This window comes from Hypomesus transpacificus, unplaced genomic scaffold, assembly GCF_021917145.1.
Source record: "Hypomesus transpacificus isolate Combined female unplaced genomic scaffold, fHypTra1 scaffold_111, whole genome shotgun sequence".
Taxonomy (NCBI): Eukaryota; Metazoa; Chordata; class Actinopteri; order Osmeriformes; family Osmeridae; genus Hypomesus; species Hypomesus transpacificus.
In genome coordinates this window covers 476378-503267 of record NW_025813699.1, presented here as the reverse complement: position 1 = coordinate 503267, position 26890 = coordinate 476378, and the positions used below count along the sequence as shown (strand labels likewise).

The window sequence follows — 26890 nt, the reverse complement described above, 5'->3', positions numbered from 1 at the left end:
GAATGAATGAGACACTAAAACCACCTGATGATCACGATAATCCTTGTTCATACAACTAGCCCAGGAACACTGCGCCACAATCATAATCTCAGCTACAAAGAAGGAATCTGATATATTTGCACACAACTATATAGAAAAACTATATTTAGTCAACTTGACTACCATGGATACAATCAACGTTTTGTTGCCAAAGAGAAATTATGAAAAAAATAAAATAAATCAAGATCGCGGGGCGCCCCCGCCCCCACTCCGCTACTGTCAGCGCTGTTTCACCATTGGATTGTCCACTACGTGAGTGCAGGAGGGGGAGATGCCCCAACTGCATGGAATACAGGATAACATCACATATCCGACTTTACATAACTGAAAAACACAGTGTAGCCTATAGCTAAATATATTTCTTTAATATTGTGCATATATCATCATTTGTCCAAAACTGGAAATACAGCCGTTAAGCTCCCGTGCAATTGCTACACTACGTCCTCGTTATCAGTCCAAACTTTAATACTATTCATAACAAAACCGGCAGGAAGAAACATGTGTTTACGCATTTATTTTCAAATTGTTACCTCACATTGCTTTTTTATTTATTTGTGATCCCGCTGCTGTGGCCACCAAATAGGCTTATGTGTTTTTTTGCTACTCCCTCTGGCCTACAAGTATTTCAATGTCAGTGTCTGAGAAGTTGCGCCTTTTCGTTCTTTTCCCTCCTGACGCCATGATTTAACGTAATGTAGAACAATCGCATGCCAGGGCCATTAATATACTGGATTAGCATTCATTCGTGCGTGTTCAGGGCGGGGTAAATTGCTGATTCATGTACGCACAATCGTGGGCAATCTGTGATTTATAAAGGGAACAATGCTTACCGGTGTGCGTAAGCACGGTTTTATAAATCAGATTTTTTTTTTCTCACCCTCCTGGGAAATCCATAAACCTTTTTACAATTATTTATTTATCTTGCTAGTCAGGTACGGTAGTTAATTAAGGGACTAAGTGGTAACATGCATCCAACATGCTGCACATACTGTAACCACACACCTCTGAGTTTTCCCAAGATTCCTCCAGCAGAGTTGGGTTCCAGTTTCACCTCACACCCATCTGTGAGAAAAGAAGAGGATTCCAATTTCATAATTCCATCCCATTGACATAAAGCCCAGCAAGTATTGGTTAAAACACTTGAATCTTGTTTAGCTGTTGTTGCATTTTCAAGTGTTTATACCTAAAGACAGAATTGACCAACAGATTTATAGCAACTACTACCCCCCATACCTCTTTATTGCATCGTCGGGTTTAAACACACAACTGTGCTAAATGAACGCATTACTATTTACCAGTCACTTTTATCCAAGGCAAAGTACATGTGGGGGAGGGATTCAAAACTGCGAACCTCTTGAGCTGCAGTCTGTACCAAGCCATCAAAATATTTAAGTCACCATACACTTCGAATACAGTGTAAAGAGTTAGAGTGTGTACAAACACTTTACCAACAAAGACCCTTTATTACTCAAGGCAGTAGTCATCACAGCTATATGAAGAAGCAGCTGCATTGGGTCAATTTGCGTACCTCCATACATCCTGCTCTTCCTCCAGCGGATAAACAGCCCAATGGAGATGACCACCACCACTGGGATGAGCAGGAGGGTGCTAATGACAGCCGGGGACACTCCCCGGGCACTCTGTTTGGCTATGGTCTTGACCTTCTGCTTATCCTCCTCATGGGTCTGCTGCTGCTGGGATTTGGGGGGTGGAGGTGACTCAGGGGCATGGTGGTGTTCCTGGGTGAGGACCTCTGGGGGCTTCTGTTGACTGGCCACTGCCACATGAAAGGACACCGTGTGTACAGGCTTCAGGTTGGTCTGGACGAAGGTCTCCGTTTCTATAGAGAGGTGTATTTATGATGTGGATGGTAAGTTTACTATAATTGATTGTGACATGAGAATTAAAGTTCACATGTAAATGTTACTAGAATTTTTTTGTTGAAACATTGCATTAGTTCTGCTTGAAATCTTGAGGTATTAACTAAGTGTGGGACTCTTATAGTACCTCACGATTCGATTCTTGGGGTCACAAATCGATTGGGGTCACAAATACTGAACTGCTACGCTGACGACACGCAGCTGTACCTGTCGTTCCCCCCGACTGATCCGGGGATCTCAGCTAGGATTGAGGCCTGCCTCGCAGACATCTCTGCCTGGATGACCGGGCACCACCTCCAGCTGAACCTCGCCAAAACAGAACTTCTCATCATCCCGGCTAAACCCTCCATCTCCCATGATCTGTCAATCACCCTGGGATCTGCGACGGTGACCCCTTCGTCCTCTGCCAGGAACCTTGGGGTTACCATGGATGACGAGCTCTCCCTCACGGCCCACATTGCCGCAGTCTCCCGGTCTTGTAGATTCACCCTCTACAACATCCGGAAGATCAGGAGATACCTGTCTGAGCACTCCACCCAGCTGCTAGTCCAAGCAATGGTCCTCTCCAAGTTGGACTACTGCAACTCGCTGCTCGCTGGTCTCCCATTATGTGCAACCCGCCCTCTTCAGAGGATTCAGAACGCAGCGGCCCGCCTGGTCTACAATCTACCCAGACGCTCCCATGTTACCCCGCTCCTCATCTCTCTCCACTGGCTACCCATCAACGCCCGTATCAGATTCAAGACCCTGGTACTGACCTTCCGAGCAGTGAACGCGACTACATCAAGTCTCTCCTACAACCTTACACCCCCACCCGACACCTACGGTCTTCCTCAGACAACCGCCTGGTGGTCCCACCGCTCAAGACTGCCAGGTCCCAACACAAGCTCTTCTCCTGCCTGGCCCCCCAATGGTGGAACCAGCTCCCCACCTCCATCAGGGACACCGACTGTCTCCCCACCTTCAAGAAAAGGCTCAAGACACACTTGTTCCGGGAGTACAACGGCACTTAGGAATGCTTGGCTAGACCTGTTGCTAGTTTCCTCCAGGATCACAATGACTCTTATTGAGTGACTTGTTGCTCTTGTAGGTTAGTTATAACAAAGTTAAGTCTTGTACTCGCTGTGAAATATTTTACTATTGATTGTTCTTCCACAGGTACAGTCCTGCACTTTTTATGGTTCATGTTGTTTTAATTTGCACTTTTTGTGGTTCATGTTGTTTTAATTTGAAAACTTGTATACATGTAGTTGCATGCAACTACATGCTCTTATGGGTCTTCCCTTTTGGCACTTGTTTAGTTTTCCACAATGTATGCTTCATGTTTTGGCTGCTTGCAATGTTTGGGACTACCTCGTTGTTATGATCAGTGACCTATGCTCTTTTGTAAAGCTCTCTCTTGGAAGTCGCTTTGGATAAAAGCGTCTGCTAAATGCATAAATGTAAATGTAAATAGATTTTTTGCGATTTTTAATAAAAACAAAACTAAAAAACAAAGACTGAATCGTGATTCAAATGTGAATCGATTTTTTCCCCCACCCTAATTTTCAACATATTTTTTGCCCCAAATACTGAAAGTCCTTAATCTAGCACAGCTTTAACTCCAGGAAATAAAAACTCTAATATTGATAGACTCTCAGAACATTTTTAAAATATAGCTCTACACACAGAGCTTCTGTGGTTATTTAAAATGAATAGCCACACTGCTGACCTAAACAATTCTAACAAAGACCGGAAGTCTGAGCAACAAGTTTCCCTTTTATATTAAAAGATAATTCAGGGCTCCAGACAAAAATAAATTACTAGGAGCACTGTAACCCCTAACTGAAAATGTTAGGGGCACAAGAAGAAAATTACAAAATGTTCAGGCATTTGGGGCTGGTTTTGAGCTGATTTTGGGGCTGGAAATCTTTGCTGGACCTGGCAACCCTGGGTATAGGCTACTTTGTGGGTAGCTAGCTTTGTTTTCTGTTCAAAAAGTCTTGTCTTTGTAGGCTTATTTGAATAAACGACGCACAAAGCTGTGTGTCAAAAGGGAGAAGTTGGCCAACCTCCCATCCAACTCCTCACAGGCGCATTTGTGCAAGTGCAAACAGGTCTCGAAAATGGCACCCGCAAAGCGCCAATGGCGTGTAGATTTTTGGAATGGCGACTAAATTGTGTCCGATGCTCCGCCTTTTGGTGAGTGAAATTGCGGAGTACAGCTGCCAACTACCACACCCGACATGGTTAAAAAAAGCTTGCAACGCCAACACGAACAGATGTGCGCGCATCTAGGTGGCAGAAAACCGGGAAGATAGCCTTTATAACAGCTAAAGAATGACACGGATAATGCAAAAAGTTAAATTTAATAAGACTAAAAGGTCGAGGACGTCAGCATTTACGAGATAAAGCAATTCCCCATCGATCTGTCACATCAGATTTTGATTTGGGTCATGAAAGTCTGGAAATTTGAATGAGTGTGTCCCCAGATAGACCGCATTGTCTTACTAGGCGGCAGCCATGTGTCTTTCTTGATCATGTCATGTCACAAAGTTCATAATTTTACAGTTTGGTCAATTGTACAACAAAAGTTTTACACCAAAAAAGTCAAGCCGGGCATTTCAAGAGATATGGGATTTCTGCTTTTAGCCAGCTGGTTCGATGCGAAGACCAAACCTCATGGACAAGGACAACCCATCTCACATTGAGCAAGAGGAATAGTAGGCCCCTGGAACCCCCTGAATTAATAAATTATTAAGTAAAATTGGTTCATTTTGTTTAATCCATTTTGTGATTTACAATTATATTAAAATCATAGGTAAAGGTTGTTTATGTCAAACAATTTCAGAGTACGTCTGAAATGCCAGGTTTAATTTTGGTTGTTTTCGTAATCTTTTTCGAAAAAGAAAAAATATAATAATAATTTGCAGTTTGCACATGTGCGAGTAGTAATACAAGTAAAAATACTTGCACAGTCTCAAAAGATTGTCGCAAAATATGACCTTTAGGTCACAATCTAAAGTCCTGTGATTGCAGTAGTTTATCTTCAAGCAGACCAAGTCAGGTCTTCAAATATCTTTAACGGTGCGTTCACACTGCAGCGACGCGAATCACTTGCCATTGCTCGCCATCCCACAGTGCACCACGCTCAGGGGCGTGTCAGACAGATTCATGCAGAATTGTAGTTCTCTAAAAGTCAATGTTGTAGTGCATATAACGTCATGGCAAAGTGTGCAGACTTGGATTTACATACTCGCAATATCAATCAAAAACAGCTCTACAACTCAAAACTGTTTAATACACATACACGTTGACATGTGTAAAAACGTTTCACTATATTAGTGTACTCGAAGTCTGCTAATCGATACGACTAGGGAGTCCCAGCCGGGCTAGCTACTTACCACAGAACAAAGTTACGTAATGTGACAAGACTAAATTTCAAAGTACAAAAAACCCACCAGGAGCACCGACAACGTCGGCAACCCTGCACCATGCATCATTCTTTTTGTTAATGTCTCTGTACAAAAACAGAGAAGTATCGACAGGACTGGGTACGCAGCCACACAGACGATTAGTTTCTCCTCCATCTTGAAGCTGAAAACTAGAAATGTTTACCATGGTTGCTGCGTGACGAGAAACAAGAAAACACTCCGATTGGCCATCGCTAGCAAAAATCGCTCCTCATTTGCATAAAGTTGAGAAAGTCTCAACTCGAATCGCGTCGCTACCCACAATGCACCACGCAAGCGATTCGCTTGGCTCCATTGAAAATGAATGGAAAACATGTCGCTCGCATAGCGTCGCTGCAGTGTGAACGTCCCGTAAGACCTACTACTAAAGTATGCCATTAACTAAAACAAATATCCTCACTAGAAGTTAGCCAATCCCACTCAGTTAATTTCTGATGATATAACTGAAGACTACACAATGGCCTTCTTAGGCAATCAATGTGATGAGTAAAATGCTGCCCTGTAAGGAATATGTTCTACAATCAAAATCCCCCAAAAGTTTAAATATAAAATATTCATAAAATGTAAAATGCACCTTCTATTTCTTGTACTTCGATTCCACCTTTCTTAACAGAACGATGTTCAGCTTCTGAAACAAAAACAAAGAAAAGGCCTATCCTTGTTACTCAGGCAGGATATATTAGATTTGCAATGATTAATGATTTGAACTAGGTAATTCATTTTCATTTTAAATTCCAGGCAAGATAAATTAATCAATCAGTTTTAGAACGGGACAAAGCCTTTTCTTGAATATACACGAGAAACAAATATGCAAAAAGGTTATGATGGGGGGGGAGGGGGGGGGTAACGACATTGACTGCTCTTATTTGGTATTATTACAGCTGAATGTAATTAAACTTATTTAATGAGTGACTCAATTCAATTGGAACGAAAATGATTTGCACATTACTGCTTGCACGCCACTTACTTTCAGAAGTAAACTTTATTACTGAGTCTGAGGCTGCATCACCAACAAAGACAGCACCGTCTTTGTTCACAACTATATCATGAGGCATCTTAAACTCCTGAAAATTCAGAACAAAATTGTAAAATAATTTGTGTTCAACAAATGTTAGCATACAATCCACAAAAAATATAACACATAAATACAATTAAATCACAGCTCAGGTTAAAACGGCTTCACAAGCTAAAGAAGAGTTTCTGGAATCATAGATGGATTGTTAGGCTGCAAGGTGAACCACGAAAAGTCTTTTAGAAAATGATTCCCACTCCACAGTGTAGCTTCTACACAATCTTTAGCTTATAAAAAAGAGCGAGTTGTGCTAAGCTACCAGAAAAAAGTTTGTCGCTAAAATTCCAGTCGATTGTCGATGCGTCTAGTTTTTCAGCACGTAATAGGATTTTGGTGCACGGTTCGACACGTGATCGTTCTACACCAATAAGGTAGCTGCTTTTATCAACATGGATAGATATGGTTGGCAAACAGAGGATGAGACCTTGCACGTCACCTCACAGTCATCATCTCACAGTCCCATAATTGTACTGATAACTGATGCAATTAGACACAGATGAAGCTTTATTTCTCAACAGCACTGGAACTTTTAACTAAGCATCTATTACTGCACTTACAATAACAATCTTTATTAGATTTGTTAGACTGTAACAAATATCGGCACTGCAATGAAAGTGTTGTACCTTACCCTTTCATCGTTTCACATTTGGGGGAGTGTGCCTTTGTATTTGGGGGGAGTAGCATTAAAGGGAGCATTTCATCCTATTTGGGTTGAGTTTACTCGTATTCGGGGGGAGTGTGTTCATACTCTGGGAATGTGTGTGTGTTCATATATAGGGGGAAGATTTCTCATATTAGGAGGAGTGTGTTCATTTGGGGGATGTACTCGTATTAGTGGGTGTGTTTTGCACTTCAGGGCCACCGTATAATACCCCTCCTTGCCACAGTTGATTTTGTGATACAGTAGTGTGTAAACAGCTAAATGAGTGATTGATCAAATGAAGCATCATGTCTCTTGGTGCGCTTGATAGTCATTTCCAGTCAGATTGGTTTTGAATAACCTACCTGAGAGTCTGGGCTGTATGTGTCCAGGATCTCTTTGGATGAATAGTTTATCACAAAACCGCTGAGAGGAGCTGAGCGTCCATATGGTGATTCCCCATTCACAGCATAAATCAGACCACCTGGATACACACATTCACATCAGACATATATATATCATGAATATGGATTTTGTTTTCAACCCTCCATGAACATGAGGCAGCTGCACAAGATAAAAGCCTCATCACAAAAGCTTACATTTTAATGAGGCCCACGTGATTACCCCCTCAATAAATACAATATTGTACTGATAATACAAATGTGTTATTTTTGTAAGAAGTCTTTTGTTTTTTTTTATTAAAACATGTCAACTGAGATCAATGGCTGCTGAGATTTTTGGGACTTTGCAACTGGGATGCGTATTGTATATATTCATGAACCCCAGGCAAAGCATAAAGCCAACTCTGTTCCATAATGTCCTCACCAAAGAATCATGTCTGCTACAACAGTTATATGTTACTGCTATCTAATTAAATTCCCCATATTATGACCTTCCAGAAGAAAAAGCCCCTCCTTGAGTCACCACCTTACCGCGGTGGAGGGGTTTGCGTGTCCTAGTGATCCTGGAAGCTATGTTGTCGGGGGCTTCATGCCCCTGGTAGGGTCACCCAAGGCAAACAGGTTCCAGGTGAAAGACCAGACAAAGCGTGGCTCAAAAAACCAACCATGAAGAAATACAACAATGGTTCTCAGTTGCCCCTGCCCGGAAGCGGGTCACCGGGGCCCCCCCCTGGAGCCAGGCCCGGGGGTGGGGCTCGATGGCGAGCGCCTGGTGGCCGGGCCTTTTCCCATGGGGCCCGGTCGGGCACAGCCCGAAGAGACAACGTGGGACCCTCTTCCAGTGGGCTCACCATCCGCAGGAGGGGTCATGGGGGTCGGGTGCAGTGTGAGACGGGCGGCGGCCGAAGGCGGGGGCCTTGGCGGTCCGATCCTCGGCTGCAAAAGTTAGCTTTAGGGACGTGGAACGTCACCTCGCTGGCGGGAAAGGAGCCTGAGCTGGTGCGCGAGGTAGAGAGTTTCCGGCTAGATATAGTCGGCCTCGCCTCGACGCACAGCGTGGGCTCCGGAACCAGTCTCCTTGAGAGGGGCTGGACTCTCTTCCACTCTGGAGTTGCCCTTGGTGGGAGGCGTCGAGCTGGGGTGGGAATACTGGTTTCCCCTCGGTTCGGCGCCTGTACATTGGGGTTCACCCCGGTGGACGAGAGGGTAGCCTCCCTCCGCCTTCGGGTGGGGGGACGGGTCCTCACTGTCGTTTGTGCTTATGCACCAAACGGCAGCTCAGAGTACCCACCCTTTTTGGAGTCTCTGGGGGGGGTGCTGGAAAGCGCTCCTCCTGGGGATTCCCTCGTCCTCCTGGGGGACTTCAATGCTCATGTGGGCAATGACAGTGAGACCTGGAGGGGCGTGATTGGGAGGAACGGCCCCCCCGATCTGAACCCGAGTGGTGTTTTGTTGTTGGACTTCTGTGCTAGACACGGTTTGTCCATAACGAACACCATGTTCAAGCATAAGGGTGTCCATATGTGCACCTGGCACCAGGACACCCGAGGTCTCAGTTCGATGATCGACTTTGTAGTCGTGTCATCGGACTTGGGGCCGCATGTCTTGGACACTCGGGTGAGGAGAGGGGCGGAGCTGTCAACTGATCACCACCTGGTGGTGAGTTGGCTTCGATGGTGGGGGAGGACGCCGGTCAGGCCTGGCAGGCCCAAACGTAATGTGAGGGTCTGCTGGGAACGTCTGGCGGAACCCTCTGTCAGAAGGAGCTTCAACTCCCACCTCCGGGAGAGCTTCGATCATGTCTCGGGGGGGGCCGGGGACATTGAGTCCGAATGGGCCATGTTCCGGGCCTCCATTGTTGAAGCGGCTGACCGGAGCTGCGGCCGCAGGGCGGTCGGTGCATGTCGCGGCGGTAACCCTCGGACCCGGTGGTGGACTCCGGAGGTGAGGGATGCCGTCAAGCTGAAGAAGGAGGCCTATCGGACTTTATTGGCTGGTAGGACTCCAGAGGCAGCTGATGTGTACCGGCAGGCCAAGCGGAACGCGGCTTTGGCGGTCGCGGAGGCAAAAACCCGGGCATGGGAGGAGTTCGGCGAGGCCATGGAGAATGACTTCCGAACGGCTTCAAAAAGGTTCTGGACCACCATCCGGCGGCTCAGGAGGGGGAAGCAGTGCTCTGTCAACACTGTATACGGTGGGGATGGTGCGCTGCTGACCTCGACGGGGGACGTCCTGGATCGGTGGAAGGAATACTTCGAAGACCTCCTTAATTCCACCAACACGCTTTCCGACGTGGAGGCAGAGTCTGGGGACATCGGGGGGGGCCCTTCTATCTCTGGGGCTGAGGTCGCCGAGGTGGTTGAAAAGCTCCGCGGTGGCAGGGCCCCTGGGGTGGATGAGGTCCGCCCGGAGTTCCTTAAGGCTCTGGATGTTGTAGGGCTGTCTTGGTTGACACGACTCTGCAACATCGCGTGGACATCGGGGACAGTGCCTCTGGACTGGCAGACCGGGGTGGTGGTTCCCCTCTTTAAAAAGGGGGACCGGAGGGTGTGCTCCAACTTTAGGGGGATCACACTCCTCAGCCTCCCTGGGAAAGTCTATTCAGGGGTCCTGGAGAGGAGGGTCCGTCGGATTGTCGAACCTCGGATTCAGGAGGAGCAATGTGGTTTTCGTCCTGGCCGTGGAACAGTGGACCAGCTTTATACCCTCCGTGGAGTCCTGGAGGGTACATGGGAGTTCGCCCAACCAGTCTACACATGTTTTGTGGATTTGGAAAAGGCGTTCGACCGTGTCCCTCGGGGGCTCATGTGGGGGGTGCTCCGAGAGTACGGGGTACCGGATTTCCTGATCGGGGCTGTCCGGTCCCTGTACGACCGGTGCCAGAGTTTGGTCCGCATTGCCGGTAGTAAGTCGAACTTGTTTCCGGTGAGGGTTGGACTCCGCCAGGGCTGCCCTATGTCACCGATTCTGTTCATTACCTATATGGACAGAATTTCTAGGCGCAGCCAGGGTGTTGAGGGGGTCCGGTTTGGTGACCTCAGGATCGGGTCGCTGCTTTTTGCGGATGATGTGGTCCTGTTGGCTTCATCGGGCCGTGACCTTCAGCTCTCACTGGAGCGGTTCGCAACCGAATGTGAAGCGGCTGGGATGCGAATCAGCACCTCCAAATCTGAGGCCATGGTAATCGACCGGAAAAGGGTGGAGTGCCATCTCCGGGTCGGGGAGGAGATCCTGAACCAAGCGGAGGAGTTCAAGTATCTCGGGGTCTTGTTCACGAGTGAGGGAAGAATGGAGCGCGAGGTCGACAGGCGGATCGGTGCGGCGTCCGCAGTGATGCGGGCTCTGCATCGGTCCGTCGTGGTGAAGAAGGAGCTGAGTCGAAAGGCGAAGCTCTCTATTTACCAGTCGATCTACGTTCCTACCCTCACCTATGGTCACGAACTATGGGTAGTGACCGAAAGAACGAGATCGCGAATACAAGCGGCCGAAATGAGCTTTCTCCGTAGGGTGTCCGGGCTCTCCCTTAGAGATAGGGTGAGAAGCTCGGTCATCCGGGAGGGGCTCAGAGTAGAACCGCTGCTCCTCCGCGTCGAGAGGAGCCAGCTGAGGTGGCTCGGGCATCTGATTAGGATGCCTCCTGGACGCCTCCCTGGTGAGGTGTTCCGGGCACGTCCCACTGGGAAGAGGCCCCGGGGAAGACCCAGGACACGCTGGAGGGACTATGTCTCTCAGCTGGCCTGGGAACGCCTTGGGGTCCCCCAGGAAGAGCTGGCGGAAGTGGCCGGGGGGAGGGAAGTCTGGGCCTCCCTGCTTAGGTCGCTGCCCCCGCGACCCGATCCCCGGACAAGCGGCAGATGACGACGACGACAGAAGAAAACACCCAATTTATCTTTCTGGCCTTGAATACAACCATAAAAGACTCACCATGAGCCGGCGTGTAAGCGATAGCAAACACTTCTTCACCAAATTCTTCCTTCTTGATCTCCTTGACAAATTCCCCGGATTCAGCTACAAAGCACTGAATACGGCCATTCTCCCGATCAGCCACACACAGCTCCCGTCTGTCGGGCAGGAAGGCCAGACTGTGGGGGATCCGGAATGGGAGCCTCCTCCGTCTGTCAGACGAACCTGATAGGGAGGGACAGAGACACGAGTGGGACTTTAATGTGGGGATTTGGGGTTTGAATTATTGAGTAGTGCAAAGATACCGTTTGTGTCGGTAGGTAGATACATTTGGTCAGTCTTTATGGTTACAATTACATAGATATGACTTAATATGAACAAGCTGTGCAGTTCATCTTAGAACTTGAAAGTGATTCAGGTTCAACATTGCACAACAAAGCATTGTACTTGAGGTAATAAAGAAATCTCAACTTTAACTGTCAGCACAAAATATCGGCATAATATCACAGGTAAATCAATAAGAATTCAAATGCATGTTGTCAAGCCTTAATGTTGTCGTATGTTGACCCAAATGCATGTTGTCGAGCCTTAAAATGTCCTTCCCAGCAGACAAACCAGTGATAAACATTTTACTCTATTGCGTGCGTACCTGCTCCCCAGTGCGAAAGGTATTTGCCCTCTGGTGAGAACTTGAGAACCCTGGCATTGCAGTATCCATCAGATATGTAGACATTTCCGGTCATGGTATCGACAGCTACATCAGTGGGCTTGCAGAAGTGCTCTTTATCACTTCCTGGTTCAAAGGCTTCACCCAGAACCACCAGGGGCTTGTCCTTGCCCTTGTTTCCCACTTTGAACACCTGGATGGACGCAGTCATGTTACAGTCTGGCAGGTCAGATATCAGACAGAAGTTGTTTACATTTACATGTATTCATTTAGCAGACGCTTTTATCCAGAGCGACTTCCAAGAGAGAGCTTTACAAAGTGCACATGTCACTGATAATAACAACAAGATAGCCCCAAAAACCTTGCGAGTAGCCAAAACATGAAGCACATATGGTGAACAACCAAAATAAGTGCCAACGGGATGTTTAATGTGAAATATATGGCAACTACACACTCTATTGACAAATATGGAAATATGGAGCTCAATATATTTAGATAAAAAGGAAGATAACCAAATAAAAATCCATAAAATAAAAATCTATATCTGTGACTTTTAAGAAGGCACTTGGGTCAAACTACATGTACAAATTAGCATATTAGAAGGGCATTATTGGGTGTGCTCAAGCCTTCTGCGAGCACAACCATTGTTCTCTTTCATATATATTTGGTGGCCAAGCAGCAAAGCAGCTGCACTTAAGTATTTCTACCTTTTCTTATTAGGATTCCTCTGTCAGGAGGAAACCTATTGTTATTGTTAGTATTACGGTTGTTTCAAGGGAGTCAATGGCAGCCCCTAGACCAAAATGGTAAAAACCGTAGTTTAGGAAAGTTAAGGCTACTTGGTTCCCCTTTGATCTTTTGGTGAGCAGTCTCACAAGCCCTACTTACCCGGTGTCATGGAGCCGACCAGCTAAATACTTATTTAGCACTAGCACTAGCGTTTCAACCTGCATATACCTACAACTGCCAGCTGTGCTCTGTTTTGCTCCTCTTACTCCTCTAGTTCTAGGTTAGTTATTCTCTCTTCAAGCATTACATCTTCTGTAACACTTCCATAATGGAAATGCATTTGGGGCATAAAGGCCAATGAAAACAGCCAATGAACATGAAACTTACCTGATGAAGGGCCACATCAGTCACCCAGTAATTATTATGTGCATCTGTAGTTATTCCATGAGGCAAGTAAAATCTGTGGAAGGTAGTAACAGCAAATTCACCTTAATTTCCGATATTAAAGACAACATTAACCCACAGTGTCTTAAAATAAAGAAACTTGTAGTGTAATAATAATAAATCCCATGTTTGATTTCAGACTTGTCAGCATTTCTCTTCTGTAGAACACAGGGAAAGCCCCATTTGTGCTTACATGTTTCGTCCGGAGGCCTTGAGGACATTGCCCTTGACAGGATCTATGACTAGAATGGTGGATTGTTGGATAGGACCAAGGGAACGTTGTTGGTATCTGGCCTGGTTGTCAAAGGAGCTGCAACAGAAGACTCATGAATTTGCTATCCACAGGCAAACAATGTTAAGAAGTCTAAGGTTTTGATGAAAGAGTGATATTTATCATTTTATATGATGATATGTGTGAGGTTCACACTTTTGTGAAAGTAACAGGGACCTCAGAATCAAAAGAAGATTTGTGGCACAGCTAACCAATACTACTGCAAATATCTAATAACTATGACAACAATAAGGTACAGTCATGATCTTATGATTAGTCTGAAGGGGAAAATAGTCACACAACAAAATTGTTGTGTATTTAATGTGTAAAATGCTTAGGGGCTTGTCGGCACAGTAATATATGTAGTCTTGTACATTCTGTCTTTTCAAAGTGTAGCTGACTTTGTTTTCTGACACTTTTACCAGTAGCCTTCCAATGAACCTCAATCTAACATGAAAAAGAGCCTTATGCATAATAAAATACTTTTGCCTGAGTAACCGCAAAAAACAAACAAAAAAATGATAGTATTGAGTATCCAGCACTCTAATACTACAGGGACATTGGTCGTTCTAAAACCTGAACTTTACCCCTTCGACTAATTCAGTCCTAATTGCATACAGATACATGATATAGATAGAGGACACTTCCTGACTCACTTAATGACCTTGCTTATTACCATCCCCTCTCATTTACTTCTGCTTGTAGGCAAGCACCAGTAAATCTCCAAAGCACAGAAGGTTAACTGTTAATATTGTTTCTTCTCTTGTAAATTACAGGGGACTGATTTGTATGATCAATGACTTGGCTTCAAATTAAGATGTGAAATATTTCTAGCGGTGGGCCGTTATCGGCGTTAAAGTGCTGCGTTAACGTGAGACTCTTATCAGGCGATAAGAAAAATATTGCCGTTAATCTATTCTCAAAGTTGGGTTGGGAGCTGGGTCTATACTACGCAAGCTATGATGACTTTCACCTTGATCCCTTACGGAAGGAAAATATATTGCAGTATATTGGAAAATATCATGTGATATATTAGGCAATATATGTCCATATATGGGATTCAATAATTATATTGTACCGAAATACATGGGATAATATATTGATGATAAATATATTACTAATATTTTATAAACTATAATTTATATTCATGTAATATATTGCAATATATTGCAGAATACAGCAATGATTGCCGTTTTCCATAAATTGCAACATATTCAACATGAATATATAATATATGTGTTTATATATCCCAAAATATATGCAATTTTAAATCTATAAATACCACCATAATGTATTCCGATTTATATGGGAAAATGTATTGGTAATATATGTAAAGATATAGTGTCACATGTATGTTTAATATATGGTAGATTATATTTGAATTATATGGAAAAAATATAGCTGTAAGCAGCAATGGTGAATTCCTCGAAAATGGCAAAATATTGTAAAATTGACATAATAGATAGTTACACCGGGATTACCTAGAAAACTAGAAACTGTTTTGTAAAAAAAAAAACAAAACGCCTATTTCTGGAGTTGAACCTGGAACCCTTCGGTTACCATAACAACCTCTCATCCAATTGAGCCATTCCAAGATCTAGACTTTGCAGTGTTCAGTTACTGAATAATAAAATAAGACGTTTCTCCTATGGCAATCATAGTCACATTTGGTCGAAGCTCAAACAGCTCTAATTCAGTCATATTTTCACATATTAAGGTGAAACTTTGCAGGGTACTTCAGGGGGAAGTCACCTTAAAGCCTATTGCTGACGGGGGAATCCTAATTATATGGAAAGATATACATGAAATAAATGTACAGATATGTGTTCAATATATTGTGGAATATATTTGAAATATAGGTAAGATTTATGGAAAAATATTTGAAATATATGACAAGGATCGCTTCCAGCAAACCTCTTTTGAATTAGCCACTTCTCCGTAAATAAATGTCAATCTTACGGTATTTACGTATCTGGGGGCACATTTTCAGTTAGCAGGTGGTACTGTTTGAATCGGGATTCCATTTGAAATACTGCTGTTGACAACCTTATTAGAATACCTTCTAGATGGCTGAGCGGTTAGGGAATCAGGCTATTAATCAGAAGGTTGCCGGTTTGATTCCCGGAAGCGCGAAAATGAAGCTGTGTCCTTGGGCAAGGCAATTCACCCTACTTGCCTCGGGGTATGTCCCTGTACTTACTGTAACTTACTGTAAGTCACTAGATAAGATCGTCTGCTAAATGACTTAATGTAAATATCACTATATATGTCTGTACATTGTATGGGCATGTTCTCATATATGTACACATGCATTGTACAATATATCTTTCCATATAATTTTACATATATTTAAAATATATTCTACCATATATGAAGCATACATGTGACAGTATATCTTTACATATATTACCCATACATTTTCCCATATAAAGCGGCATAAATTAGGTGGTTATTTATGAATACATAATTGCATATATTTTGGGATATATAACCACATATATTATATATTAATGTTCCATATATTACAATATATGGAAATATTCTGCAATATATAGCAATATATTACATGAATATATATTATAGTTTATAATATTAGTAATATATTCATCATCAATATATTATCCCATGTATTTCCATATATTATATATTGGTCAATGTAATGGAAAATAATATATTACAATATATTAAAATGTATTTCAAATCATATATTGGTAAATATATTTTCTTTCCGTAAGGGATATTATAGCGTGGATCTATACCTAGCCGAATTGCACTGTAGGGGGCGAGAACGAGTCTTCGAACCTGTGTGTTTGCCTTGTGTATGAAATTATTACATCAAACTTGACGTGCTAACATGGATGCAGCTATGAAGCCGCCTGGTTTGCTTCAGGGAAAATGTATTTTTAAGAAGCTTCCCAATGGAAACCTGTTGTTTGAGTGCAACTGAGGCAAGCTATCTTAGGCAGCACAGCTCTATCAGCCAAGCTAACTAATCTAATAAACAGTTAATAAACACAAGAACATCTTATCGAACATAATTTATTTTCATCATCAATTATCATAGTAGAACAGCTTTCTAAAGGAGTTTGTAATGCATTTTGGAAACAGGAGATGAGCCCCTGGTCTAATGTGCCACCTGGCTTGCGAAACCCGTCCTTTTTAGTCATTATTTGGGTAGCACACATATTCTGAATACCTTCGGCAGAATTCAAATGAGCCATTTTAATCTAGATTAACTCCAAGATTACAGTGAGATTAATCTACATTTTAAAAATGTATCAATGCCCACCACTAAATATTTCATAAAAGCTTCCAAATAGGAATACCCAACTATCCAACCATGTTTTTCACACACTAGTTGCAAACCAATTGTATTGAAATGCCAAGCCAGACATCTTTACAAAAAATCTTTGCAAATAATAATAGGCCTTACTCTTCTGAAATATTACCAGTGCTTTCTCTTATTCATAGGACCACATGGACCACAATTTATGCTAACCTAAGGACCTGGGGAGCTAACTAAATTTGACTGGGAAGAGGGAAAACAACATTTTCAGGGCCTAATGACAGGGTAAAATACTGATCGCTGGAGGAGTCAGTTCAAATTAGTGACTCAAACTTGTTTCTCTGAACAAAACAAAAAGCTGTAAAAACATTTGCATAACGTTGCCAAGAATTAACACACAGCCTGAAAGACTCACACTGCACAGACATTATTACATTACAGGGGCTGAATGCATTATACAGCAGGCCTGAGGTAAGACTGACATTGAAAAACAACAAAGAAGTATTGAAATACTCTGATGTGGTTTCTCATGTCTGAGTCATTCACTAGGGTCACACTAGACAAGTAAATTTGTGATTTATCTTTCACCTGTCTATTAAATGTGCATCCAATTAAAGAATGGCAAGATGTGAAAGAGAGAAAACATTCATACAAAGCTATATATGCGATTGTATGAATTACTAATTACAATCGTAATTTCTGCCCGTCAAACCCGCTTTCTAAATAGACATATTGTAACCCTCACAGAACAACACATTTGCATTGGCACACCACTTTTGTTAAGTTACTTACTTGACACCCCATTGGTGGTCTCCTCTTTGGAAGATGACAAGGTTATTATCTGAGTCAAGGGCAAGACCAGACACCTGACCCAGTTGTAGTGGGTTTTCCGGCCAGTCCATCACCTCCTCCAGGTGGTACCCTACACGCATGCATAAACAAACAAGCACACACACACATACACGCATACATACACACATAGACAAAATGGAGGTGAGTCAAGATTCTGCTGTCAGCTTTGAAAAGTCACATGGTTGTTTGAAATGGGTAAAATTAAAGAGGCAATCGCAGAGGCGATCACTAGCATGGGGTAATGTAAATAAAATAACAGTCTCACTGCTATGACATCTGGCTCTCTTATCACCCACTTTTTTCTTGCTAATTCATCTAATCATTTTGGATTTGGCTCACACAGATGATCACAACAGGAACAGTTTGTCTCGCCGTTCAGAAACCATTTAATCCCACTATCGATGCAATTGTGTTTCAATAACAAAATGGCAAATATGATGGGTGGCTGGCAAAGCTGATTGCACCTTAGATGACAGTGTAAAATAACAGAGGTCAAAGAAAGTTTGCTGTGAGTTAATGGATGTATGCCCAAATGTATGCATGGAATCTTATTGATGAGCTATTCAGAAGTCAATTGACATTTAGCTGCTAATGTGCATCTTCCTGCATCTCTTCCCTCAGGGTGAACTGTGCGGTGATGGTGTTGTCATCTCAGAGTTCATTAGAAGACAAAAAGCCTTGTGGCAAATGTTGAGAAAGCTATGAGTGGTGAAACTATGTGTAGGGATATTGATTAATAGGTCATGGAGAGTATTGTAATAGACCCATGATCATAACTGTTTGTCTGAGCACTGATCCTACATCTATAAAGTTAAACAATTTGGATTTTGGTTTCAAAACCTATTGACACTGTATGACTATGGTTAGCCTGTGTTCTGCTCCTCTCTCTCACCAACAGTCTCTGGAGGAGGGGATCCCTCTCTGAATTACTCCTCCCAAGGTTTCTTCAATTTTTTCTCCTGTTGGGAGTTTTTCCTTGTCTTCCTTGAGGGTTTAGGTTGGTTGAAGGGCAGTTCTATGGGCGTATGTGAAGCCCTCTGTGACATGCTTGCGTGTAAAAAATTAAAAGATTTGATTTGATTGAAGGGACTAACAAAAAATCGGTTTCATTGTGGTTTATAGCATAAACATTAGAGCAAAAATTCTCCAACCAAATATACAATTGTTTCAAAAATAAACTCCAACGATGCATTTAATTAACAGCTGAATTACTAAATGCAAACTTATAAAGTGGCAAAACCTTTGCTAAGCACGAGTCAGATGTTAGCAATTTGGTAAGAAAATGACTTGCAACACTTTAGCTTGTGAAACAAAACTAGATTGACCTTTTCATTATAATAATTGAGGGCACTACATGTAATGGTGCATGTAATCACAATAACAAGATTTTGAGTATGTTCTAAACAATTACAAATAAATTCAATGGGCCTCATTCTCGAACGCAGTTAGGAAGAATTTAAGAAGGAATTTCTTCTGAATTGGATTTAGGAAAACATTTGGCATTCATGAAAGTTTTCTCATCTGGGATTTGTTCTGAACTTCAGAAGACTTTCCGAACTCGAAATAGCAGTCGTAAATCGTCCAGTTGTCTCAAATGCGATTCCTTAAAAAAACAAAAGGGGAATCGCATTTAAGAAAACTCCATGTTAGAAGTGTTAATGAATTTGTGAGAAATAGTTGGTGATTGCGTTCACATCAACTTTAGACTATGGCAAGCCGTTTTATCATTTAACCAATGAATTCTTGATATCCAAAATGCATATGATTGCAGATATCAAGAATTCATTGGTTAAATGATAAAACGGATTGCCATAACAGACATCCTCGGATTTAAATAACAGTAAGAACAAATTAACCTTGCTTAGTGTGCACACAGTTAGATCCAGTGGAGAACAATTCCACTGCTCATCTTACTGGTATGATGTTGCACCGTTGCTTTTCGCTTGGACATAACTTGCGTTCCTGCTGCTTTCCTAATTGTGTCGATTCTGACTGTACACGTCACTGCTGTTGCGTGCCCTTATAAGGAGCTGTCTGGGCGTGTATGTATGCAAATTCAGGAGCACGAGGACGCGCTTTCAACCTAAGAAAACTCTTCCCGGGGAGCACAGTTTAGAAAACTTCTGCAGCGTAGGAACACATTTTCAAGCGTTCATGAATTTGGCGGATGTCTTTTTCTTACGTTGTTTTTCCGAAAACCGTTCAGGGTAAAGGGTGAAGAAACAGGGTGAAGAAACTTCAGAACATTTTCGAGAATGAGGCCCAATAATTTTCAGCAAATGAAATAATGAACACCCGTGGCCTCATCTTAAATCTTAAGTAGTTTGGCTAAATCTAAAAGTGTTAAGCCAGTTTTACGTAATATGTTAAGAATTGAAACTGACTAACTTGATTGAGCAAAAAGGAGATGTTTTTCACTTTCTTGAAATGGATCGATGATAGAAAATATAGTTTTTTTATTGGGGAGAACGGCTAAAAAAGGCTACTGTTGTGACTGAATGGGGCCAATATTTAAGGACGTCACATGGAAAAAAATATTTTATGCTTTTTTTTTTTCACACAGAATTGGAAGCAAAGTTGACACAGCCCAAATATTTATGACAATCAAGCAATTAATAATTTGTTACGATGCATATGTAGTCATGTTGCACTTTTCTACTATCTAATAACTACATCCAAAATGTACTCCTTGATAGAAGGGAACAATTAGGCCTGCCTAATCAATTACTCATTCTCATCAGTGTAAACTAAGCCCATCTACTCTGCTTGCAAACTGTCCTGACTTCCCTTTTTTTTCCAGCCCGCAAGGGCACTTTGAAAGAGCCAGCCTTCCAACAAACAATGCAGAGAGCTTCTCTTGGAATAAAGCAGCACTGGAAAAAACAGCCTTTTTAACAGCCACCCAATACAGCAGATGCATAAAATCAAATTCACCTACACCTGTTTGTGTTCATAAATAGATTTTCACACCTGATCAATACCGCTGGGCCAACACCCCCGTTAACATGCATCCCCTGGATGTCATGCAATATTTCATTTTGATTGGAGCTGAGCAAGTAATAACAGTGGGCTTCCTAAAAATAGCTGGTTGAAACAGAAGACCCCCAAAAAAGGGAACTCAATTGGCATTGAGCAGAAAGCTACTAAACTGAAACATTCTACTTGATTTTTCCTGGTGATGTCCCGAGCTGATCAGAGAGCTTTATTTTAAACTCTTGGGGAAGAATCTTTTGAACAAACACATAAGCTGCTTATGAGAAACTCAACTCAACTTCATTCATGTCTTTTGAGCAAAATTACCATTGGAGATTCCACCAAACCTGGACATGTATGCTCCACTGGGCCTGTACTCTGCTGGGGCCCAGCTACACTGCCAGAGCAACACTTCCCTTTTTCTTAAGGGCAACAATGAATGTACCTCATAGTACATCTACAGGAGGCATGGCTTTGGTCTCATCACCATTTATAAAGCGATCCCTGGTTTAGTTTGTTGACCACTCCATTTAGCTGATTAATGACAGCAATGAGATGGGAGGACATGAAGGTTTAAATAAAAAAGTATAATGACAGCGCACAGACAAATTTAAAAGGACACCCCAGAGATCAAACCAACATCAAAAATACACTGTCTCTGACATCACCAAAAGTCCCCCTCAAAAAACCCACCTTGTTTTTGGGTGCCAGCCTCGGTGGCGGCAGCGTTAGCGGCTGGTATTCCCAGCTTGCTTCCCGGCGCCCTGGCCGTAGCCTCTAGCTGGTGAAACTTGTGCACTCTATCCCTCACAAGTATTGCATCCTCCCTGTCCCTGAAGCCTAGCCTGGGACTGGGCCAGCCCAGGTCCTTCTTTTGCATTATGCTATCAATCTGAGCCACCAGTTTGGCCTGGGCTCTCAGGGCCTCGCTGGGGTTATACTTATGTACGTGGACTAAATCCTTGCTCTCGCTTTGGAACTTGGACAGAAGGGAATAGAAGTCACCTGCACAGACAGGACAGAGGTAGACAAAAGGAAGGGAAGGAAAGGGGAAGGAAGGAAGGAAGGAAAGGGGAGAAAGATGGGCTGTGTAAGTACAGCTGTGGAGAGGGAAAATGTAAGTGCACCGTGTTGGGATTGATATGCCACGCAGCTGGAAAAAGGGAAGGGCATTAGCTGAAGACACAGGGAGTGATAGGTGTGATGTCATGCGTAAATCTTATGAAATTACAATGTAAAAAATCCATAATGTCCCATACTAATATGATTTTGTTTACTGAGTTACTACTGTTCCTAAAGACCATAATAATGAAATTACCTACGGTTTAGTATGAGCCTTCAATGTAAACTGCCCAACAGGTTTCAGTTTATGTTTGAATACTGCATGCGCTGGTTCTGCAATGCGCCACCTTTACTTGTAGTGTGTGAGCTAATGCAAAGTGAAGTAACCGTGTCAAGAAACCTGTTGAAATTCATGGGGAGCTATATGCATTCTGGGAAGTGCTACAGTACATCTGCAGGAGCATGTAAACAGTCTCTCTCTGCTTGAAAAGGTCCGATCTGAAAGCCAAAAAACGGTGCATCACACCCCAGCAACACCATGGAAGTGTCTCCACAGTGGCAGACTAACACTGTATCTAAAAGACTCTTGAGCCCAGTATAATAGATTGATTGAACCAGTCTAGCACTAATAAAAAGATTATAGAGTAATATGAATAAAATAAAAATTATTAATGTCTAATTTCCTTTCCAGTGCTTTTAAAGGGGCAATTGACTGTTTTGTCTTGGGTATTTCACACTGTTCCTTAAGGTCTCCGAATAGGGTATGTAACATTGGTTGGGTTGAAAATGGCCCAGGTGCTGTTCTATGCCCCCTGATAGATCCTCTGACATGTTCCCGGGAAAAAACACTAGCTTTTCTCCTTTTATGGTATGCTAATTCATATTTAAATAAGCTGCACGCTTATTGGTTGGTTTTCAACGAGTGAAGCTGGGGAGCAAAAACGCAACACGGCCAAAAGCAGCACTCACTGAAACACCGAAGTTGGAGACTTGAAATAAAAACGCGAAAATAAATCTATTGTGTCTATACAAAACTGTTTTCAACAGATTGACTACATATCATTTGAAATGATAACATTACTTGTTTCCACTTCTGTAACCAAACCATATCGTGATTCAACTCGGCTTCAGTTAGCTAGCTCTAGATATCTTGCTGAAAAATAACCTGACAAAGATCTGGACAAACATGCATTGTGAATTGTAGATTTACATTACACAGGTTATTTATTTGAATGAAACAGTCAGGAACATGAAACAACGTTAGCCCCATTGCCAATAAACTAGGCTAAATGATCACACATTCTACCTATGCTCTTGCGTTAGCAAGCTAAACTAGTTTAGTCACATGCCTACAGTCTAGGTGTTACTAGTAACAGTTACAAGCAATGCTAACGTATCCTGTGTAGCAGAGAGTCAACAGACAAAGCATGGTACCATTCACACCTTTCTCCTAACCCCTACAAGGGAAGGGTCTTTCCCCCTTTGTCCTTATCTCCTAGAGCAGGAGCTTCAAAGCCAGAGGCCACACAGTCCCACAGTATCAGAACAAAATGATTTACAAGGAGGAACTTTCTTGTGTGGATTTACAAACATATTCTCAAGGACTACATGGCTCATGGACACCAATTCAATGACAGTAGTCGATGTGTTATAATGTGTTTTTCTCATTTACCTAGAACGTTGTTTAATTGATGTTTGATTATAACTCCCCTTTAGATATAGTTAAATCAGTCAATCTTGGTATCAGAATAATTGTATCATACTAACAAAACCAGTCATGAACGTTGTATTGTTATATTCTGAAGTTAAAGCATTCCATGGACATTTGAGATAATGGAACTCAAAGCTATAAGCCACTTGACACCTCTGGGCAGATCCCAGGACGACGCCCAGGTGGAAGTAACTGACCAATGAGAGAGGTCACCTTCACACGGATAACCCCCTGTTCTTTGGAGTATAAAACCCCCAAACGTACAAACCCCCCTTGTTCGTAGGATTAACTTGAGGTGTTCGCGACATTCTCTAACCTTTACCTCATAACCTGCACATTCACTTTGCGCCCGGAATTTTGACGAGAGATTCCGTTTCCTATTCGTTGGACATAACGAACCATTGACTCCGTTCTTCAAACCGACAAAGTAACTGCGATTTGCAATATTTCTTACTTGTGACATTGGTATGTTGTGATTTAATTGTTGATGTTTGATTGTATTTTACGAATGATTTAACCTAACCATCGTTAGGTCAGTTGCCATTGATCGTCCATTGTTACATAGTAGCCTCTTCCTTTCTACCTCTTCCTCACTATCTCACCTCCCCCTCAAAACGCGCTAACGCAGCCATTGTGTAGTGCGCTCCCATTCAAATTTAGGCCTACTGTACTGCGTTAGCCCAACTAACCCATAATGTATCTGGTATGTGTTCACTGTAATTACATTCTCTTAAATAAATCATTGTGTATAATCCTTGCACATCTCTCACGTTATATGATCTGCTCTACTTTCATAGAATTCACTACTTAAGATTTGACTGATTATTACGAATGCTATTATTCAATATTATTGCTAATTGCTAATTCAATATTATGCTATTATGGTGCCCCCAAGAACTACTACAATTTATTATAAACTAAGTATTGCTAATCTTAAACGTGCAAACCGCGCTACACCTGTATCTAGCACCTGCCTTTCTCCAGTTCTTTCAAATAGATCTAGACAGGCGTTAGCAATAAGCCAGACTGCTGTTTGTTTTCTGGCAATTTTTTCAGAAGGTTCCCTTCTAATGCCGACTACAGCTAGTCTAGCTAGAGTCATTTGATGTGTGTAGAAACGTATTTAGCATTCTACCTATGCTATATACAGGACACGTTAGCATTGCTAATAACTGTTAGCACAACTTCATACTGTCCTTACAGCTTGCGGTTGCAATGAGCATACGGTCGGAATAGCACCTCTTTCCAGGTTCAGATTCCTAGCAAATCCTGCTTGAAATTGTCCAAGGTTGTCAAAACTGTCTTGGGTGAAATGTTCAGAGCAAATGAATGATTGAGTGTCGAACGCCGGGATCTTCTCATAGACAAACAGCAGCCATGCCTGTCGAATGTTTGGCTCCTTGGGAAGACTGTGAGTGTTAGCCTTCCCTGTACAGCCTGGAACACAGCATTTACGACCGTGGTCCATTTTCAATATCCTTGTTATAATTCAAAACATTCTTCTTTGTAATTCCTTATAAGTAGCCTACACAGAGCAGCGCACAGCTAAACTAGTATTGGAGATAGACGCTACCTCTGGCTGGTCTGGATGTATATTTTGGGGCGTGACAAAGATACACACCAGAGCCAAAAAGGGCTGTCCCCCATCCTACGTCACACCGGTGGCTTTGTTTGAAAAGCTAGCGTTTTACAGCCACATTTTTTCTTTGTGAGATTTGCATACTCTCATCTTCTGAATAAACGTACCGGTACGTTTATTTATTTTTTACCCGAAAAATCCACCCGGTACGTTCTTATTTTGGACGGTACGTTTATTTTGGGGGGGGAAATCGAGACATAATTTTAGAAAATTCCATGCATTTTTTTCGGAAGGGAAGATAAATTTGAACTCTTTGATGTGAAAACGTTAGCTACCTTAGCTAGCTAGCTACTGACAAGTAGCTTACATTAGCTATAGACGTTAGCTACCAACTGGTTGTCAGTGCAAGCTAGTAAATGTTAGCCAGAGCCTCATTATGGCTCTGATGTTAGCTCTAGCTACTGTACACTCACATAACGGTTCCCATTCAGCACACCAGCATGACAGTCACAACCACAACCTATAGACAACGACCCTCTCATCGTCAAATAGAAATCCCAGGGCATTTACTTTTTTATATTTTGCAAACTCAAGTACAGTAGATACTTTGAAGGTGTAAGTAGTACTGGTGCAAGTTCAGGATTGTATGCCGCACAAGACATGGAATATGAGGTGCTGCGAGATGAGAAATATCACAGCACCTGCAATTGTGCTGCGCGGCAGTCGTGTCTACTATAAGTTTGTTGAGGTATACCAGTAGTCATGGCATGTTTGTTATTTGACAGATTTGTAACTATGTATTTCCAAGCTAGAGGCATTGAAGTATTTTCCTAGCAATACTTTATTTGGTAGTGGTTGTCATGTTGCCTGTAAGCTGTTTTAGGAAAAGTGATAACTAGTACATGTATGTTTGTAACTAGACAGACTCTTTTTTTTCCTTTGTAAGTATGTCCAGTGGTTTTCATGTTATGTTGCAGTCATGGTGACAAAGTTTTTGAGGAAAAGTACTACCATATATTTGTAACAGCCTCTTTTTTGAAAATGTCTAATAATGATTATGTATTTCCAAACTTAAAGTGTTGAAGTTTTTTCCTAGCAATGGTATATTTGCTGTCCATTTCTATTCCTGATTGTAAGTGACAGTAAAAGATGTGCACTTACACTGGTAGGAACACATTTTGATCCCATATGGACAGGGGGTACTTTTATTCCGGGGGGTACTTTTATTCGATTTTGAGGATTTGACCGGGGGGTACTTTTATTCCAGGGGGTACTTTTATTCGGAAGATAAGAGTAGGAAAGAGGTGTCAATGGACTTTGATATTCACTGTATGTTCATTTTACCCGCCGAACTGTCGTTATTCAACTATGACAAGGTAAAATCGGTTTTGCAATCAATCGCCCCTCTGAAAGCTTCAAACGGCCCAAACCAATCCCATACCAGTAGTCATCTTAAATAAACACCTGCCAACCCCAAGATAACCTCTAAAACCTTTCTCAAACACACAAAACACAAACTATTGAGCTCCCCACCCATTGTGATATACGAGTGCTGGCAGCTCCTTATTTATTGAGTCTATCCATCAGAGGCAGGCCCTACAAACACACAGAGACAACGGCAGTGAGCTGTGAATGACAGTCACTAAATTTGTGTCCTAATAACAAGAAAAAGCTAATATAACTATAGATTTATCAACTTGTCCCAATCTGGGAGCTCTGAAGAGGCCCCAATAACAAGAGGCTCAGGTTGTCACAGTAATAGAGGGAGGGGGGAAGGAGACAGAAAGGGAGGAAAGAAGACATGGGGAGAGGTGAGGGAAGAGGGGGAGAAAAAGGCATGAGAGGAATGGGGTGAAAGAAAATGAGGAGACAGAAAGCGAGTGGGTGACAGATATAAATGAGCAAGAGGCGAAGGGGTAAAGAGTGTGG

General features: G+C 42.5%; 1 protein-coding gene across 6 annotated transcripts in view; it reads right to left on the bottom strand.

Moving 5' to 3' along the window:
• The window catches only part of pam (peptidylglycine alpha-amidating monooxygenase), a 107177-nt gene that overhangs the window by 4608 nt on the left and 75679 nt on the right, over nt 1-26890 (bottom strand). For all 6 annotated transcript variants that reach the window (XM_047050391.1, XM_047050394.1, XM_047050393.1 and 3 more), the window contains 10 exons: nt 17577-17706; nt 13421-13537; nt 13171-13243; nt 12037-12247; nt 11409-11612; nt 7449-7567; nt 6339-6435; nt 5946-5999; nt 1568-1879; nt 1042-1101 (listed from right to left, as the gene is read on the bottom strand). In XM_047050391.1, coding sequence (XP_046906347.1) covers nt 1042-1101; nt 1568-1879; nt 5946-5999; nt 6339-6435; nt 7449-7567; nt 11409-11612; nt 12037-12247; nt 13171-13243; nt 13421-13537; nt 17577-17706 — 1377 coding nt within the window. The remainder of the gene's footprint in view (nt 1-1041; nt 1102-1567; nt 1880-5945; nt 6000-6338; nt 6436-7448; nt 7568-11408; nt 11613-12036; nt 12248-13170; nt 13244-13420; nt 13538-17576; nt 17707-26890) is intronic.